General features: G+C 43.1%; 1 protein-coding gene across 2 annotated transcripts in view; it reads right to left on the bottom strand.

Moving 5' to 3' along the window:
• FUCA2 (alpha-L-fucosidase 2) overlaps positions 1-20,370 on the bottom strand; it is a 31,166-nt gene extending 10,796 nt beyond the window's left edge. For both annotated transcript variants that reach the window (XR_011031185.1, XM_068279508.1), the window contains exons 1-4: positions 20,148-20,370; positions 13,729-13,916; positions 8,486-8,825; positions 1,495-1,705 (exon numbers count right to left, since the gene is read on the bottom strand). Coding sequence is in view for 1 of the 2 variants with exons in the window: in XM_068279508.1 (XP_068135609.1) it covers positions 1,495-1,705; positions 8,486-8,825; positions 13,729-13,916; positions 20,148-20,344 (936 nt within the window). In the remaining variant the exon portion in view is untranslated. The remainder of the gene's footprint in view (positions 1-1,494; positions 1,706-8,485; positions 8,826-13,728; positions 13,917-20,147) is intronic.
• Between the last annotated feature and the right edge of the window lie 640 nt (positions 20,371-21,010).

The following is a 21,010-nucleotide window of genomic DNA, read 5'->3' as shown; positions in this document are numbered from 1 at the left end:
CTTTTTTTTCATTCTCTGCCTGAAAGAGTTAAATATCAGGTATGTAAGTGGCTTAATCAGTCCTGACTCAGACAGGAAGTGACTACAGTGTGACCCTCACTGATAAGAAATTCCAACTATAAAACACTTTTCTAGCAAAAAATGGCTTCTGAGAGCAAGAAAGAGGTAAAAAGGGGAATTTCTTATCAGTGAGGGTCACACTGTAGTCACTTCCTGTCTGAGTCAGGACAAAAGCTCAACACACACCATACAATCTTGGTTGTACAGATTTACCAAATCTATGTAGTATAAGGGCCAACAGATTGAAAATACCTTGAATGATTGATTGGATAAGCTCTTATACTACATGAAAGTGGTAAGATTGAACAGCCCAGATTGTATGGTGTGTGTTGAGCCTGAGTCAGCCACTTACATACCTGATATTTAACTCTTTCAGGCAGAGAAAAAAAAAATGAACACAACATAGTTATTTGTGTGCTAGGTACTGTACATACACATGTCTATCTCATCATGTCACATGTCACTTTGGGTATCCTTTAAGGTGAGTAATGAATCTCTCCAGTGCTACTCTGATTGAGAATGGTAGACTGATTGAAGATGAAAATGACACTGCAAATGCTAGCAACACTATACAGATGCATAGTAAGCACACTTGCAGGAAAGTCAGAACTGGCCAACAGAATATGCCACAGGTGAGTTCATGACAGGTGCAATGCATTCTTCTAACAGAGAGTTTGTATGTGGATAGCAGCACTTTTGTTCTGTCGCTATGCTACTATATACAAGTCATCCAGAAACTGTGCGTTCCCATAGACTTTCACTGTACACCTTGTGCATTTCCACTCTGTAAAAATGTGCACTGCTCTGTTGTAATACAGAGGACAGAAGGCATGAGTGAAATAGCCAATACAAAAGCATAGACACATTCTGCATATCCATTGCACATCAGTTCTCTGCGGCATTTTAAAGTGAATGGGAATCGATAAAGAAAAAACAGCCAGATACTTACCTAAGGAGAGGGAAAAGGTCTTATAAAGCCTTTCAGTTCTTCTCTGGGTCCCTTCCATTAAGCACTGTCTCCCCTGTTTGAATTTCCGCTGCAGGGAATTCAGAAGTCTTTGGGAGCGGAGTCCTCCTGAAGACAGGTGGCTCCATACTGCGCATGCGCAAGAGCACGAGAGAGGGCGCTTGCGCAGTATGGATCAGCCCATCTACAGGAAGTATCTAAGTAAGTATCTGGCTGATTTTTTTTATAATCGATTCGCATTGACTTTAACAGAGCATACCAGACGTAGTGAAAAGACTCTAAAGATAGCTTGAAGTGAGAGAATGCCATTGTGTTTTTAGGAATAACGAGAAGGCTGTAAGCCATACTGATCTACTTGTTTTAGTAGTAACTGAAACAAACATGCAGCCATCAGAGTTGGAGCACATCATCGGTAAACTTGTTCTTGTTCTTTGCAATGCACACATGGAGCACATATGAAGACTCACCTGTATCAGCTCTTCTATGGTCAGCATTTCAGAGATTAAAGCATTCCTCCGGTATCCCCAGGAGCGCTTGTCAATGGTCATGCAATTCTCCCATTTGTGAGGCAGTAAGTGTCCAGGATTGTAGCGGTCACTACATGTGTAAAAGCCACCATGCTTACAAATACAGCTAGATCCCCAGCGATCGTTGGTTACAATGGTGTCTCGAACTGGGCTGAATTATTTGGATACAAGAAGTATAGTTTAGAAACTTCCTGCAATAATGCCAAAACATAACAACCATCAATCTACAGTGAATGTGGCCAGTATGTGATAAGCAGAGATTGAACCCGATTCCATAACATTCTCCAGAAAGATAATTGGTGGAAAAAAGGGATCCAACAAACCGGCTCAGACTTTTTTGTCATTTTAGCAGCCATTAGGAAGTGTAGACACTGGCAGCAAACAAAATGTTCCCAGTATTGCAGAAACATAAAACAGGCAGGCCTCAGGCCCCATACACATCTCATCTAAAGAGCAGATTACACTGTGGCTCTACTGAAAATCTGCCCTGAGAAAACATGACAGCCTAAATCAGGGGTCCACATACTTTTTAGGTCAAAGGGCTGGGTCAACATACTTCAGACTGCTGGGGGGCCAGAGTATACATGAAATTATGTAGAAAAACATAACATTGAGCGTAGGTATTGTAGACAGCACCTATTAACATGGGAAGCCCTCATGTCTCCCATTTTATGCCCTCAACTCAGCAAGTACAGGTATTATGCCATCAACACAGCATGTGCAGATAGAATGCCCTCCAACACTGCATGTGCAGATAGTATGCACTCCACCACAGCATGTGCAGGTAGTATGCCCTCCAACATAGCATGTGCAGCTGTTATACCACCAATACAGTGCACATATCGTGACCCTAACATAGCAAGTCATATGTGAGCCATAATATCACCCAATGGCCTGCAAAAGCCTGCAGCACAGGGCCCGGCCGAGGCAGAGGCTGGAGAGGCTCCAGCCTCAGGGCGCAGTGTAGGAGGGGGTGCAAAATTCATTCAGCTGTCATTCCCAATTGTGTTTGAAGCAGAAAGAAATAAGAAAAGGGGATACATGACAGTGACTGCAAGCCAGATAACTAGAGATTAAAATGTTGGGGAGGTTGGGGGCCCTGGGGAGCCTCTTAGTCTAATAGCAATCAGTGTGGGAGGGATGGAGGGGCGCGCTTTGGTTTCTCAGCCTTGAGTGCTGGAGGACCTTGTCCCGGCTCTGCTGCAGCACAACCCAGAAGGCATCAAATGACTGCTTTCTGGCTTCCATATGGAAGGTTGGTGCCAGAACTGCTATTCTATATGCGGGCCACCAATCTTTAAATAAGCAGCAGACCACATCTATAAGTAATACATTTTGTGTGTGTGTGGGGGGGGGGGGCCTAAGCTAAAGTGGAATTGTAAACTTCCCCTTGCTCCAACACATTTACCACTAGGGCCTAATCACCCCAGGTCTGCTGGTGGACCTGTTCCCAGAGCAGAAGGCAGCATAAGATGTCAAAGCATAGCATGTGTGGAAATGTCTTTTATAGCTTTTGTTTGAATGCAGTTTTGGGCTAGTGTTTTTTGTCAACCTACTTAACCCTGTTTTCAAGGTGGGCAAGTGTAGCTTTAGAGGAGACCAGGAAAAAATGCAATACTGAAATGTATTATTAATAGAAATTGTTTTCTTTATATCCAGATTACTTTGATCTTACACTACTGCATGAATGCCCAACCTCCATCTGCATGATTCTAATGCCTCCTTTCTGAATGAAGCTAATGTATTGCTAGGCTCTCCTCTGTGTTATCACTTGTCAAAACAACTGTCTCTGCTTCTGCTTTCTCTTGTTCCTGTGATGAATCATCTTACTTTGTTTATCTATTTAAATTGTGAATAGATCTGAAAATAAAAAGGCAGCAATCAAGGGGACGGGAGATTATGAAACTCTGGAGAAGATGTGACAGCCTCACACACAAATCTTATGCGTACTTTTGAAAGTGCTGCACAATATTTTGGGTTCGGCTTAAAGTGAAAAAAAATTGGTTGAAGGGAACATCCGAGCACTATAAAAATTAAAAATCCACTTACCTGGGGCCTCCTCCAGCCCCCTGCATCTGTCCTGTGCCCTCGCCGCAGCTCCGGTGGTTCCCTGTCCCCTCCGGTGCGGATGCCAACCTCACCAGCTTCCGGGTCGACTTCTTCTGCGCTCTAGCATGCGGCTCACTGGTCGCGCTGACCTCATCCGCACTGTACTGCGCAGGCACAGAACTACTGCGCCTGCACAGTACAGTCCAGATGATGTCAGTGCGACTCTGAGAGCCACTCACACAGGTGCAGTGGGGATCTTGCACCGGAGGGGACCTCGGGCCACCATCGGTGATCCGAGTTGCGGGGAGGTCACAGAACGGCTGGCAATGGCTGGAGGAAACCCCAGGTAAGTGGATTTATTATATTTATAGTGCTCGAATGTGTCCTTTAAAGAGACACTGAAGCGAAAAAAAAATTATGATATTATGATTTGTATGTGTAGTACAGCTAAGAAATAAAACATTAAGATCAGATACATCAGTCTAATTGTTTCCAGTACAGGAAGAGTTAAGAAACTCCAGTTGTTATCTCTATGCAAAAAAGCAATTAAGCTCTGCGACTTTCAAAGTCGTGGAGAGGGCTGTTATCTGACTTTTATTATCTCAAGTGTTATTGAACTATTTACTTTTTCTCTGCCAGAGGAGAGGTCATTAGTTCACAGACTGCTCTGAAAGAATCATTTTGAATGCTGAGTGTTGTGTAATCTGCACATATTATAGAATGATGCAATGTTAGAAAAAACACTATATACCTGAAAATAAAAATATGAGAATATTTTCTTTGTTGCTAAACTTCTAGTAATTATTCATAGTACACAACCAATTCATTATATCATATATTTTTTCCGCTTCAGTGTCTCTTTAAGGTTGCAGGAAATAGAGGTAGTGGAATATCAGTAATTCTCACTATTCTCACACAGAACCCGACCCCTCCCCGGTGATGCCTAACCTTAACTTACCCCCTAGTGGTGTCTAACCTTAACTCCCGCAATAAATATGAGCGCCCGCTAATCTGTGGCTACTAATATATATTAGTGGCTGTAGTTCACATAGCGGGTGGCACATATTTGTAGCGTTTCATTTAGCTATTCCAAATCTTATTAATCTTATCATGTCCTACTGAGGTTTTCTAATTGCAATTACAGGTTACAGAAAAGGTATCTATGCCTGTTTTTAAAAAAATTATGAACAGGTTCTATTTACCCTGTGGAAGGGGAGGGGAGGGAAGTTGAGGTAGAAACATCAAGAAAGGTGATGCTGAGTCAGTGTACTTATGGCCCCCCCAATGCGGATTACATTTTAAATACCTACAAGTAGGCAGTAAGGTCACCACAAAAACATACAAGGCTTTTCTCATTACAATTTTTCAGATTGCTTTGAGATAATTTTAACTAGCAATTTTAGGTTTTGTTCAGAACGTGTGTGTGTGGGCAGGAACAGCTATTAAATGTACTAAAATCAATGTTGTCTAAATGGTAATTAAAGCTAGATGTTTTAAGATAGGTCAGCCTCATCCGAGATCAAAAAACCCTATAAGGCGTTTAAAGATTTTGATTCAACATGGTTAAAAATAATTATAGTTGCTAGAATAACTGATTACACTTTGAAATTATTATTTAATTAAAATTAATAAGGTATATACCGGTACTTTAATTATGATAAAAATTCTGCTAGACAAATGAAAAGAACAGCTAATAGACAAACATTATTCTGAACCACTTATAACTTATTTCCCTCTACCAATCCAAGGTTTCTCTAAAACTTCTGTAAAAGATGAATCAGCTGATCCTGGACTAGGAGCTGGACTCCACATTGATGCAGGACTCCCAACAGAAGCTAGTTCATCTGGTGCTGGGCAGCCTTTGTCTTTGGATGGTAAATCCACACTGACAGGCAGAGGGCTTGAGGATGAAGCTGGAGGCAATACTGGCGATGGTGAACGTTTACTTTTCAGTTCCTGAAATTTGGACAAATGTTTAGTTTTCAAGTGTTTCCACATTGCTGAGGTGGTGTGTGTCTCCTTTCCTCTGCATATCTTTGCTGAGCACAGGTTGCAATTAACATAATTTTCATTTTGTGCAATTTAAAATGGTTTCAGAGATTGGATGCTGGTGGAGATGCTGCCATCGTATGAGGTGATATTGTTGCACTCTGCCTGAAAGTTAAATAAATATATGTCCTATTTGTTTAATACCCCTACATTTGTATAGCTCCGTCACTACTCTCTTCTCATGCCTGACCCCTCAGTATATAGTGCCCCCTTAGTACACCAAATACTGTCCCTCAGTATAGAGCCCCTTTAGTAGACACTCTAGAGAGGTAATACCCCTTAAGTACATAGTGCACCCTTAGTAGACTATGCCCCCTCGGTAGTGTCCCCCTAAATCTGATATGGGTAATATGCCCCCTTAGTATACTACTATTAAGGCCCATTCAGTATAGTGCCCCCTTAGTAGTAATACCCCCTGAGTACATAGTGCTCCTCAATAGTGCCCCTATAGTAGAGAATCAGAGCTCAATCTGATAGGCCTAGTGCACACCAGAACGGTTCGGCTGCAGTTTGCGATCCGCTTGCGGGTGCGGATCCGCTAGGGTAATGTATTTCAATGGGCTGGTGCACACCAGAGCGGGAGGCGTTTTGCAGAAACGCATACTCCTGGGCTGCTGCAGATTTTGGATTGCGGATGCGTTTCTGCCTCAATGTTAAGTATAGGAAAAACGCAAACCGCTCTGAAAAACGGCACTTCAGAGCGGTTTGCCAGGCGTTTTTGTTACAGTAGCTGTTCAGTAACAGCTTTACTGTAACAATACAGGAAATCTACTACACGAAAACCGCTAGACAAAACCGCAAAACGCTAGCTGAAACACTACAGAAAAAGAAGAAAAAGCGTTTCAAAATCTGCTAGCATTTTGCGGATCTGCTAGCGGGTTTTGGTGTGCACCAGGCCATAATGCCCATTTGGAGAGAACTAGGTAAGGCCTCCTCAATAGTAAATGAATACCCCTTCAGTACATAGTGCCCCTTTAGTAGAGAATCAGAGCTCAATCTGAAATTGCCCCTTTTGTAAAGAACTAGGTAATGCCCTTGGCCAGCCACATTAAATAGTGGCACTGGCTACTTACTGTAAGAAGACAAGGCAGGTGGTCGCGGTGGTGGTCTCTCTGACAGCAGCAAGCAGCTTTGGCATCAGCTGGATCACTGTCTCTGGCAGCAGGCAGCGTTGGCATCAGCTTGGTCTATGTCTCTGGCAGCAGCACAACAACAAACAGCTTTGGCATCAGCTTGGTCTATGTCTCTGGCAGCAGCACAGCAGCAGGCAGCTTTGGCGTCAGCTTGGTCTCTGGATGAGTCTATGGCTCTGTCTCCGGCAGCAGCACAGCAGCAGGCAGTTTGGTGTCATTTTGTCTCTGGCTGCGTCTATGGCTCTGTCTCTGGCAGCTTGCAGGCACCTTGTGAGGGTCAAGCAGCAGCGGGTCTATCGCTTCAGCAAGCATACACTCTGGCAGCTAGGTCTCTCTTGTGATTCATCTGATTCGTCTTCCCACCTCTATATGCAGGTTTGTCACCTCCCCCAAGCCCTATTGTTCAGCGCTGTGTAATATGCAGGCTCTTTATAAATAAAAGGTGCATTTTAGGACAAAAATCACATGTTGTTGTGTCACTCACTGTGAATGTATCTTCTTTTTTTTTTTTTGTAACGCCAAATCAAAATGGCAGGTCATGTTCATTTTAGGGGATAATTTAGGAATGATCAATACGCAGTGTCATTGCTGAACTATAAGCTTGTCCTAGTTTTCAGTCAGTACTTGGTGGATTTAATTTTATGCTTTGGGGTCATTGTCATGTTGCAGGATCCATTCTTCTTTATTTTTTAATTTTCTTACAGATGGTCTCACATGTTCCTCAAACACCCACTGATACACGGTAGAATTCATGGTGGATTCTATGATGGTGAGCTTGCTAGGTCCTGCTGCAGATAAGCATTCCTAAACTATGACACTTCTACCACTATGTTTTACAGTTGGTATGAGGTTATTTGCCTGGAATGCTGATCAGTATTTGGTTTATGCCAAACAAGTCTTCTGTTCTGGGGTCCAAAACATAGATTTTAGAGTTATCTGTGAAAAGAACATTATTCCAGAAGTCCTGGTCTTTGCCTTGCAACCTCTCATGCAAGTTAAAGCCTGCTATAAGACCTGTGACATTTTAGGTATTTTTAAATTTTCAACATATTGCTGGCTGCTTTTGGGAAGAATTTGCTTGGACGGTCAGACCTGGGAATGTTGGCAGTTTTTGTGTTAATCTGTTTGCAGTATGTGCGGTGCAGTGCATGACAGCACAATGCACATAGTGTGAGATCGTCAAGGATTTGACTAATTCCAAAGACTTCCATATTGTGGGTCACACTTGAGCACTGCACTGTTATGTGATGCATTAAAACCCATCAGTATGCATCTTTGTGTGCACCACACACCAATTGAAGTCCATGAATAACATGCAGCGTATGTTCCTTTGCCCTTTAGCGCACGATTTGAAGAATTTTGAAAACAGTCTGAGAACACATCTAATAGCGCATAACAAAAGCATCTCTTACATCTGGAAGTGCAAAGCAAAAATGCATTTATACATATACAGTACACAGCAACATATAAAAACACAGATGCATTTTTATGTGCTACTTTTAAAGTTTTGTAGTGTGAATGATCCAGCGGAGCAAATACGGTACCTTTCCATACCACTAGCTGTCTATAAGGATCAGAGCAGTTTGTAATATCCCTTCTCATATAAAAAAATGTACAATAGATTTTAATTCATGCCACTTTTGAATAAACTACAAAAAAGTAATTGCTAATGCTATAGGCTCTAGTAATAGTTACCATACCTTTCATTGTAAAGCCATGCCAAGAAACCAGTACTGTTCCAGTATGCATCTGAAGCTTCACCATCTCCATCTGACCAAAGAATTTCCGGCTTGTACTTCATGACAATCTCATATAGTTCAGGTAAGGATTTAGTATTTGGAAAGTATTGGGTGCGGAAAGAATTATTTTTGTCAATAAGAAAGAGAGGGTTGAACCACTCGAACAGAGAATGGTACAGTCCAAAGTGCAAATCTGTGTTATTCCTGATGGCCTCAGCTAGCTCCCCAACAAGGTCCCGCTTTGGTCCAACATCCACAGAATTCCAGTTCCAGGAGAATTTGGAACCCCACAGAGTGAAACCTTAAAAGAAAACAATGATTGAAAATATTAATCTTTAAAGGGAAGGTTCAAGCAAAATAAAAAAATGAGTTTCACTTACCTGGGGCTTCTCCCAGCCCCATGCAGCCATCCTGTGCCCTCGTAGTCACTCACTGCTGCTCCAGTCCCCCGCTGACAGCTTGCTGACCTCGGAGGTCGGCGGGCCGCATTGCGTACATTTTTACGCATTCCCGCTAGTGCTGGAACATTAACACATACATTTTTATGCATTACTGGTTCAATGCGTAAAAATGTACGCATTGAACCAGTAATGCGTAAAAATGTATGTGTTAATGTTCCTGCACTAGCGGGACTGCGTAAAAATGTACGCAATGCGGCCCGCCGACCTCCGAGGTTGGCAAACTGCTAGCGGGGGACTGGAGCAGCAGTGAGTGACTACGAGGGCACAGGATGGCTGCATGGGGCTGGGAGAAGCCCCAGGTAAGTGAAACTCATTTTTTTATTTTTCTTGAACCTTCCCTTTAAAGTCTTATATTTCCATTCTCTCCCATCACTGGAAAGTACAAACCTCAGGAAATTACCAATTTAAACAGCATCAATGCTCATTTAGGGCCCATTCACACTTGCAAATCGTAAAACGCTAGCGCTTCTGCTAGCGTTTTGTTTTATGATTTTTTGCGTTAAATGCAAAAAAAAAAAAAAAATCGCCATTTTTTACCGCTTCTATAGCACTGAAAGGCGATCGCCGGAAAATCGCCTGAAAATGGCGCAGGCTGCACGTTTGCGTTTAGTGTTTCTGGGCAATTTGCAGCGATTAACACAAATCGCCCAAGTAAGAAGGGCCCATAGGGTTTCATTGCACTAGCGCTTTTAAAAAGCGCCAGCGTTTGAGTGTTTTGCCGAAATCGCGGCAAAACGCTCAAGTGTGAATGGGCCCTTATAGAGATTCACACAAGTGTCAGTACTAAAAACGTTTCTATTTATTAAGGTTGTATAAAAAGGTATAATTTTTACAGAAAAAATAAGACCATTTTAGGCTATGTTTCCACTGTAGCTTTGTGTTTTCACATCGAAAGCGATTTTTAGCAATTGTCCTACTTTACATATTCTGCCTAGTAACAACATAAGTTTCTTTATCCGGTAAGGTAACAGATGTGAAAATTTGCATACAATGGTCTCGTTTCCATTTCATGTGGATTGTCATTTGCTATTGTATGCAAGAAAAAAAAACTGACAGCTTCCTGCATTTTTTTGCATTATGTATGCCACTTCTTTGCATATAATGCAAATAATTGTATACAGAATGCAAAAAAATCCAGCAAGCTGTCAGTTTTCTCTTGCATACAATTGCATTTTGAAGTGTGTTTTTCAATGTGTTTTTTGATAGACAGGAAACTCTCAAAACATTCTGGGAACACAAGTCTCAAAGACACTGCAATGGGGTTTTTAAGCACAGTCATTGACTTCTATCGCAATGCGTTTCTGAGCTCAACACATAGAAATGCATGCAACGGTCCATTACGTAGACCACACACGTTACTGAAAAGCGGACAGTAATGTGTATAGTGTGAACAAGGCCTAAGACATTTTATATTGTATATTTGCATTATAATTTAAATGTATCAGGAGTCGACGTTGGTCCATGGAGCTAACCTAAAAACTTCTTCCGACTCTGATTCAGCCTCAAAGGGACTCTGAGCAGTGCAGAAACTATGGAAAGATGCATACCATTTTGAAGCTCTCTTTCTCCTTTTTCCAACGATATATAAACCACCGCCCTACGCCTTTTAGTTTTTGCTATTTTCGCGATCGAAATCACGGCCGCCGCGATTTCGATCACGAAAATATAGAAAACTAAAAGGCGTAGGGCGGCGGTTTATGTGTCGTTGGAAAGAGGAGAAAGAGAGCTTCAAAATGGTATGCATCTTTCCATAGTTGCTTGTATTACACAGGACGACTTTTCCCCAAAGTCGGCAGTTGAATGGAGCTGCTGACACTGGGGAAAGTGTCGTCCTGTGTAATACAAGTAACTATGGAAAAATGCATACCATTTTGAAGCTCTCTTTCTCCTCTTTCCAACGACACATAAACCGCCGCCCTACGCCTTTTAAATTTGGTTATTTTTGCAATCAAAATTGCGTTTGCAGCGATGTCGATCGTGAAAACTAAAAGGCGTAGGGCGAAGGTCTATGTGTCGTTGGAAAGAGGAGAAAGAGAGCTTCAAAATGGTATGCATCTTTCCATAGTTTCTGGACTGCTCGGAGTCCCTTTAACAGATTGTTACCCGAAAGAAACCATCATTTTGGGTGATGAAAATCTAGCAATGTACGTAGCTTTATTGCTTTTGATTTAACCGCTGGTATAATGAAGAGAAACCTTTCCTTGTCTGCTTTCTCTTCAAACAGCCCAATTTGAAAAATAGACCTTTCATGTATCTAATTGGGTATTTTAAGGAAACCAACAGGAAAGCAGTCTATGATAGAGCAGACAGCAGCTAAGGCAACAGACATAAATTGCACACAGGAGTCACTGCAGGCAGGCTGCAAGCGCACAAACTCTGAAATCTCTGGGAAATGACGATGCACAGCTAAATCAATAATGCTATATCTTTACATAATTGATCAAGGGGCTAATTTTAGTTTCTCTGACTAAAAATCTGTAGAATTACAATTGGACTTGAATTATGCATTGTTTGTATTACAGCCCATTTAAAGTCGCACAGCTGTATCTGTAGGTGACTTTTTATAACATGTCCGATCTGACTTCCGATTGATTTTCCATACACTTCTATGAAAAATCGGACATGTTGGCTATCAGACAGTAAATATGCCAGAAAATTGCATTGTGTGTACCTATCGACTATTTCAAACATGTCCAATTTGATTTTCGATCAATTTTCCATAGAAGTGTATGGAAAATCAATCGGAAATCAGATCGGACATGTTGGAAATAGTCGATCTGACAGTAAATCTGTCAGAAAATTGCATCGTGTGTACTTAGCATTAGTGTAGTAGTCCTGGGGTAACAAAGACCTGAATTACAAAGACTGGAGAATCAGCCTGGGTGATCCAGAAAACCTCAACTGATTATTTTAGCATTATCTATTATTAGGTAGCAATATTATACAACTCTGAGGGCTGGTGCACACCGAGCGGGTTTTTTGGCGTTTTTGCAGCCGCTTGCGGCTGCAGATACGCTTGGTCAATGTATCTCAATGGGGTGGTTCCCACCAGAGCGGGAAGCGTTTTGCTGAAATGTCTCCCAGGGTGAGACATTTTTTGGATTGCGGAGGCGTTTCTGCCTCCAATGTAAAGTATAGAAAAAACGCAAACCGCTCTGAAAAACGGCAGTTCAGAGCGGTTTTGCAGGCGTTTTTGTTACAGACGCTGTTCAGTAACAGCTTTACTGTAACAATATATGAAATCTACTACACCAAAAACGCTTCCCGAAACCGCAAAATGCTAGGTGAAACGCTACAGAAAAATAAGAAAAAGCGTTTTAAAATCTGCTAGCATTTTGCGGATCTGCTAGCGGGTTTTGGTGTGCACCAGGCCTAAGACCTTTTTCACACTGGTGTGTTGCGATATAGTGTAATTGGCACTATGTAACGCGGCTTACTGCAGTGCAGTGCACCACCTCTGCGGCAATTACAGTGCTACGGGTGCGTTGCATTATAACCGGTTGCGGTATGGTAAAGCACTGCATGCAGTGCATTACGGCTAAACGTGTGCATTAACATGTACAGAGAAACATAGTTTTCATTGACTGTATGCCTTACTGTATGTGAAAGCAACGTGGCCATAACATGTACAACTACTTTTCCATTGCATTCCTGTCATACAGAGAATGCAATGCAACGTCCCACTTTGAACCTAGCTTAAGGCTGTATTTACACTATTGCAGTATGATTGTTAAACGACCACACCTCAACAGCCCCGACAGGTTGCACCGCATGTTCCCACTGCGATGCAATCAAATCAGTGAGGCATACTTTCCATTGAAAGCATGCTTCACTTCTGGGATCACTGTGCATGATGCACTCCAATTCCTGCGGTGCTGTGACACGCCGTGTGTAGCCCATAGGGCGATCACTACTTCTGCGACGGCATGCCGTGGTTTTAGGCAATGCGACTGTCTGCTTGAAGTGTAAAAGGGGCCTAAAATTCACTACCTGGATATTTTATGAAATTCCTCAATGCTGGTGCTACACATGACTACAATGACTACAATGACACAGATGCTATTTCACCAACCTTTTAACATTCCTCACTATGCTCTGATATCAGACAGGTAAGGGCAACAAATTACTGCCTCCTAAGAGGCAATTTTAAAAATAATCCTGTTTAGTTGTGCAAGATCACACAGGCTCTCAGCGGCTTTCAAATCTCAGTAAGGCCTCATTCACTTCTCAGTGCAGATGGCCGTGAGATCGGAACGGAACAATCGCAATTGCACACCATCTGCGCTGCAGATTCCATTCACTACAGTGAATGGGTCAGCGCTGAGCGTTGACGAAAAATGTGTGCAGCAGTGCCATAGCGCATCACACTACTGCGCAGCACATCTAGTCTGGACATCAAACAGTGCAGTCTATGTACTGATCTGATGTTCCTGCATGTCGCCCACCATATTCCTTCACAAAATGTGCACGGCAATACGTGTAGTGTGAACGAGACCTTCAACCAAGTGTCCTTACAAAGCTGATACATGGACACACGCACACACACACGCACACACACACACACACACACACACACACACCCCACTACTGAAAAAGGTCATATGATGCAGTATTCTGAACGGGTTTAACAATCCATAAACTACAGCAGAGTGAACACACCCTTACACAGCCTTCCATTTAGCTACACAATATTGTTCTTCCTGTTTTCCTAACTATCGGAGAATAAATAGCCACAGGGTTTACCTTCGTGATGTTTTGAAGTAAGTACAACATATTTGGCTCCTGATGCCATTAATGTTTCTGCCCACTGCTGTGGATCAAAAAATTCTGCTGTGAACTGGGGTCCAAAATCTTCATAACTGAAGCCAGGTGGGTAATTCCTGGTCATGAAATCAACATATGGCTGCAGTCTCCTTCCTTGCCAATACCACCTAAAAAGAGGACAATAGACAATAATATTACTTAGCATCCTGGCAAATATGTTGTACTTTTATAAACAAAATGATGATCACAGTAGAAAAAACACTGAGGCTGGGTGCAAACTTGGCAGTGCGTGAAAGGTTGCATTTTCTGTCATGTGCGTTTGTGCATTTTTATTGCGTTTTACGTGCGTTTTTGTTTTCTTTCCTGCACATGCATTTTTCGTGCATCTTGTGTACGTTTTTCTATATGCGTTTTATGCAAATCACTGGGAAGTCAACAGGAAGCGGAAATACATCATAAAACACAGTTTTTTTTACAAAAACGCATATAAAAACGCATACAAAACGCAATTACGTGCATTTTTTTGAAAATAAGCAACAAAACCAGTGTTTTAAAATCGCATATTAAAAAACGCATACACATGCGTATTTTCATGTGTCCCATTGACTTAACATTATACGCGTTAATGCTATGTTTTACGCAACGCTAGCATTTCTGCTTAGTGTGTTCCCAGCCTAACACTCCAATGCCCTGACAGTAAATTATGTAACTGCAAAATAAAACCCTTCATATTCGTTCTGACAAATGAATCCTAAAACAAAATGTCTCTTTTCAAAATCTGACAATGCCTCATCTATCAGAAGAGCTGCAGACAGGGACAAGGATTCCCCTCTTCTCCTCACATTGGCAATAAAATCTTTCTATTTAGCAGAACAAAACGGAATAGATCTGAATGCACAGCAATAGAATCCATTTACATTAGTTCATTTGGAATGGGTCTGAATGGTCCGTTCTGGTCAGCGGAACTCAACTTTAGGTCCCGTATGACTTTTCCGGATCAGCTGGACAAAGCGCATAGTGATGGAGGCTGACAAAATCAATGTTAGCTTATGGGAATGGAGGGTGTCCATTCTCACTAGGCTGCTCGCAGCGTAGGTTTCGCAAAATACTCACCTGTTACTGCTTCCACCATCCATTTGGGTCCCTGCACGCTAAAAATGCCAGTATACTGATCCCAGAGCTCCATCCCATCAGATTACAATTTGCAATAGCCCAAAAGGAATCGGTCCCTGCCCAAGGAAGACTCTCATTGGTTCACTGAGTAGTGGGCCGATGAAATTCCCCCCTGGTGCTCACGATTCGTAGCCGCAGTTTCTGTAGCTGGTGACCCTGGCATCCGCTATTTTATGGGTATGGATATCTGCGCAGTGGAGGTGGGGAGTGGTTAGGGTTAGGAATGGGTGCGGGGTCAGTTAGGGATAGGCGTTGATGGGATTAGGATTAGGCATTATTGCGGACGCTGGTTATGGTTAGGCATCAATAGGGCAGCGGGAGAGCTTGTGTGAGAATAGTTAGGTTAGGTTTAGCATTACAAAAATATGTGAAAATGTACCAATATTTTACTATCAGAATCACCACTACCCAATAGTAGAATCTGTCATTTAAATGATATTCTACTAGTGGCTATTTCCTTCACCCAAATTAGTTGTCCTCGTCGTCCTCCCGGGTCGTTCTGTTCTCCAGCAGTCAGTTCGGGAGAATTCCTTAATGTGGTATGAAAGTCAGCATTTGCTCTTTGTTCTAAAATATAATTTAAAGAGAACCTGAGGTGGGATTTAAGAATGTTAGAAGGGCACAGAGGCTGGTTGTGCATACTATCCCCAGTCTCTGTTACTGTACAGCGCTCCCCCAGGCCTCCCTGCTTTCTGCTGTCCCCCATAATGAACAAACAACAAACACAGAACATTTATATCGCTCTTTTCTCCTGGCGGACTCAAAGCGCCAGAGCTGCAGCCACTAGGACACGCTCTATAGGCAGTAGCAGTGTTAGGGAGACTTGCCCAAGGTCTCCTACTGAATAGGTGCTGGCTTACTGAACAAGCAGAGCCGAGATTCGAACCCAGGTCTCCTGTATCAGAGGCAGAGCTCTTAACCACTACACTATCCAGCCTACTTGAAATGAAAAATAATGAAAAACGCCATGCTAGCGACATGCAGGTTGTCGCTAGCATGCTGTGTACCTATGTGCTGCCATTCAGTGCAGCTCCCCGCCTCCTCTATATTGCCGCTCCCCGCCTGCGTCCCTTCCCTCCAATCAGCGGGCGGGAAGGGGCTCAGGTGGGGAGCGGCAATATAGAGGAGGTGGGGGGGGGGGGGCGGCGCTGAATGGCAGCACATAGGTAAACAGCGTGCTAGCGACAACCTGCATGTCGCTAGCACGGCGGTTCTTATTATGGGGGACAGCAGAGCGCAGGGGGGGCTGGGGGAGCGCTGTACAGTAACAGAGGCTGGTGATAGTATGCACAGCCAGCCTCTGTGCCTTACTAACATTCTTAAATCCCACCTCGGGTTCTCTTTAAAGCATAAAATCTACTACCCACAAAAAATGTAGCAGAACAGCAGTCAAACAGTTGAACACAGGACTTTGTTCTTCAGTGGAAAGCTTCTGGCCACATCCAAAGATGCAATAATATTATCTTTGGGCACATCCGAAAAAGTGATAACATTATCTTTTGTTTACATTCCTTTGTCAGATACATTTAGTAAACATTAGCAAATTGCTAAAACTGAGCTGTACTGAGCTGAGAAGCAGAAAGAGCTGAGAAGTGATTGAATGTTATGTTAGGTACAGTGGTTTGCAAAAGTATTCGGCCCCCTTGAAGTTTTCCACATTTTGTCATATTACTGCCACAAACATGAATCAATTTTATTGGAATTACACGTGAAAGACCAATACAAAATGGTGTACACGTGAGAAGTGGAACGAAAATTATACATGATTCCAAACATTAAAAAAACAACTGCAAAGTGGGGTGTGCGTAATTATTCAGCCCCCTGAGTCAATACTTTATAGAACCACCTTTTGCTGCAATTACAGCTGCCAATTTTTTAGGGTATGTCTCTACCAGCTTTGCACATCTAGAGACTGAAATCCTTGCCCATTCTTCTTTGCAAAACAGCTCCAGCTCAGTCTGATTAGATGGACAGCGTTTGTGAACAACAGTTTTCAGATCTTGGCACAGATTCTTGATTGGATTTAGATCTGGACTTTGACTGGGCCATTCTAACACATGGGTATGTTTTGTTTTAAACCATTCCATTGTTGCCCTGGCTTTATGTTTAGGGTCGTTGTCCTGCTGGAAGGTGAACCTCCGCCCCAGTCTCAAGTCTTTTGCAGACTCCAAGAGGTTTTCTTCCAAGATTGCCCTGTATTTGGCTCCATCCATCTTCCCATCAACTCTGACCAGCTTCCCTGTCCCTGCTGAAGAGAAGCACCCCAGAGCATGATGCTGCCACCCCCATATTTGACAGTGGGGATGGTGTGTTCAGAGTGATGTGCAGTGTTATTTTTCCGCCACACATAGCGTTTTGCATTTTGGCCAAAAAGTTCAGTTTTGGTCTCATATGACCAGAGTACCTTCTTCCGCGTGTTTGCTGTGTCCCCCACATGGCTTGTGGCAAACTGCAAACGGGACTTCTTATGCTTTTCTGTTAACAATGGCTTTCTTCTTGCCACTCTTCTACAAAGGCCAACTTTTTGCAGTGCACGACTAATAGTTGTCCTATGGACAGATTCCCCCACCTGAGCTGTAGCTCTCTGCAGCTCGTCCAGAGTCACCATGGGCCTCTTGACTGCATTTCTGATCAGTGCTCTCCTTGTTCGGCCTGTGAGTTTAGGTGGACGGCCTTTTCTTGGTAGGTTTGCAGTTGTGCCATACTCCTTCCATTTCTGAATGATCGCTTGAACAGTGCTCTGTGGGATGTTCAAGGCTTTGGAATTCTTTTTGTAGCCTACGCCTGCTTTAAATTTCTCAATAACTTTATCACTGACCTGTCTGGTGTGTTCTTTGGACTTCATGGTGTTGTTGCTCCCAATATTCTTTTAGACAACCTCTGAGGCCGTCAAAGAGCAGCTGTATTTGTACTGACATTATATTACACACAGGTGCACTCTATTTAGTCATTAGCACTCATCAGGCAATGTCTATGGGCAACTGACTGCACTCAGACCAAAGGGGGCAGAATAATTACGCACACACCACTTTGCAGTTATTATTTTTTTTTTTTAATGTTTGGAATCATGTATGATTTTCGTTCCACTTCTGACGTTTACACCACTTGGTATTGGTCTTTCATATGGCATTCCAATAAAATTCATAAAATAAGATTCATGTTTGTGGCAGTAATATGACAAAATGTGGAAAACTTCAAGGGGGCCGAATACTTTTGCAGCCCACTGTATATACCATACAATTTTCTGTAATGCTGGGAATACACGTTACATTTTTCGCACTCGATTCTCCACGCGATCTATTATCCATTTGATTCTCTGCTCGATTCGTTTATTTTCTGCTCGGTTTTTCTTATTTTTTTTCCATTCACTTCTATGTAAAATTGAGTGGAACAGAGTCGAGTGGAGAATCGGACATGTCGGAATTTTATCATTGAAGGCATCTATCGGAACGTGTATTCCCAGCATTAGATTTACCTGCCAGATAGATAATTTCCAACATGTTGGACATTATCTATCTAAACATCTATCTCCCTAGCAATTAGGCATTGTTCTACTCAGCAGGAGATAACCAGAAGACCATGCACTAGAGATAATGACAAGTCTCTACAGAAAATAATCTAATTGCAGAAAATCTAAAAGAAAAATCTAACAGAAAATTGTATGGTGTGTACTAGGCATTAGGGCCCGTTTCCACTAGTGCCGCATGCGGCTGCGAGATGCGCGGCGGCACTTCCTGGTCTGCGGAAACGCTGACGAATCCCATAAGCCGTGCCATGCACGGCTATGGGATTCGCAGCTTCCCGCACGGAAACTGATGGCAATGTCGGCCGAATCGCTAAGGTAAGCTATTCGGCCAACGCGCCATTGTTTCCTATGGCAGAGTTTCCCCACCCGGTTTGCCTGCGGGGAAACTCGACGAATTCAGCACGCTTTCCGCGCTAGTGGAAACGGGCCCTTACGGTTTTATCCCACTTTAAGGCAGGGAACACACTAGCTGCGATTGATTGATTCCATTCACTTCTATGTAAAATTGAGTGGAACAGAGTCGAGTGGAGAATCGGACATGTCGGAATTTTATCATTGAAGGCATCTATCGGAACGTGTATTCCCAGCATTAGATTTACCTGCCAGATAGATAATTTCCAACATGTTGGACATTATCTATCTAAACATCTATCTCCCTAGCAATTAGGCATTGTTCTACTCAGCAGGAGATAACCAGAAGACCATGCACTAGAGATAATGACAAGTCTCTACAGAAAATAATCTAATTGCAGAAAATCTAAAAGAAAAATCTAACAGAAAATTGTATGGTGTGTACTAGGCATTAGGGCCCGTTTCCACTAGTGCCGCATGCGGCTGCGAGATGCGCGGCGGCACTTCCTGGTCTGCGGAAACGCTGACGAATCCCATAAGCCGTGCCATGCACGGCTATGGGATTCGCAGCTTCCCGCACGGAAACTGATGGCAATGTCGGCCGAATCGCTAAGGTAAGCTATTCGGCCAACGCGCCATTGTTTCCTATGGCAGAGTTTCCCCACCCGGTTTGCCTGCGGGGAAACTCGACGAATTCAGCACGCTTTCCGCGCTAGTGGAAACGGGCCCTTACGGTTTTATCCCACTTTAAGGCAGGGAACACACTAGCTGCGATTGTGAGCAGATGCTGAGCATTTTGCCACGGATGGCAAAACATGCATGATTCCACAGGTTATTTCCAATAACCTCTCTCAGGAAACGCTCCTCCTAACCATTCATTCGCATTTTGGGTTTGTGATTTTCCGTGCGTTTTTAAAATCATACAGTTTCCGCTTTTTCTCACACAACGCGCGGTTTCGCAATTACAGTATATGCCACCACACCACAAGTAAAAAATCAAAGTAATTCAGCTTCTAGCTGGATCGATCTCTAGATCTATTTATACTCAAAATCAATCAAATTGGTCAATCGGCCTGGATTTGGACTGGCAGCAGATATCGCTGCACTGAGATTAGATAGATTTTTTTTAAATAAATTCTATAAAAAAAAATCTATGTACAGCATGTGCAAATATTTTATTTTATAGATCCCTCTCTCTGATCAGATTATGATCTCAGAGGGATCTATTTTTGGTCACGTGGAGTAAGTGTATGGCTAGCTTTAATAGCGGCCACACTGTCATCACACAGACGCACAGGTGACGTCACCAGTGGTAGCGATTAGCGATACGATATCTCAGCACTCTCACCAGAACCACTCGCTGCCGAAACTGGGCACAGAGAAGACACCCCAGTGGATGAAAATGCCAAATTTGACGTCATCGAACCAGCTGGGGATCGGTCTGGAATCCAGCGACTCCCAGGTGGGCGCATAGGTGACTCTAGTGAGCCCGAGCTGTGCGCACACCAGGAGCAGAGCACAGATCCGCAGCATTGCCCGCTCCATGTCCAGCGCTGCCGACTGCCGAGCGGCTTCTTCCTGGATTGTCACATGACTGTGGCTTTACAAAGAAGGAAGGAAGAGACACGGGCTGCTAACGTCCCATTCATTTGTGCTATGTATGTACCGTGTACCCTTGGGAAATATGGTCAAATGTTGTCACACCGGCGTGCAGCAGTGCTGAGCTTACAGTGTGCTGCTCTTATTATGCAGAGAAATGAGACTGAGGCTGCTAGCTCCAAAGGGACAGTCCATCTTCTAGAACCAAATCATCCTCTAAACTGGTATATTGCCTATTTTAAAACGTTGAAGGAAATGTAAAGCCACCCTGAAAAAATGGTAAATGCCCTCTGTCCACCACTGTCATCCCCCTCCCATATGATAATCCGCACTTTCGGAAGGCTTCAGAAGTACTTGCATCCCCAAGTGTTTCTAAAGACCCATAGTGTGCATTGTCTTGCTTGTCTTTGGAAGTACTCAGACAGGGACATAAGTATTTCCAAATTCTTCACGAGGATTCCTGTAAGTGCATTCCATAAGTTGCGGGCATAACTTTCACAGGGAGACAGTGATGGACTGAGAGAGTTTGGAGGCACATGGCTACATAATTCTTATAAAGGAGGGCACAGTGGCTACTTAATTCCCATATCTGACAGCCCATGGCTGCTTACG

The sequence above is a fragment of the Hyperolius riggenbachi genome, chromosome 4 (genome assembly GCF_040937935.1).
Source record: "Hyperolius riggenbachi isolate aHypRig1 chromosome 4, aHypRig1.pri, whole genome shotgun sequence".
Lineage (NCBI taxonomy): Eukaryota > Metazoa > Chordata > Amphibia > Anura > Hyperoliidae > Hyperolius > Hyperolius riggenbachi.
This window is presented reverse-complemented; position numbering and strand designations above follow the sequence as displayed.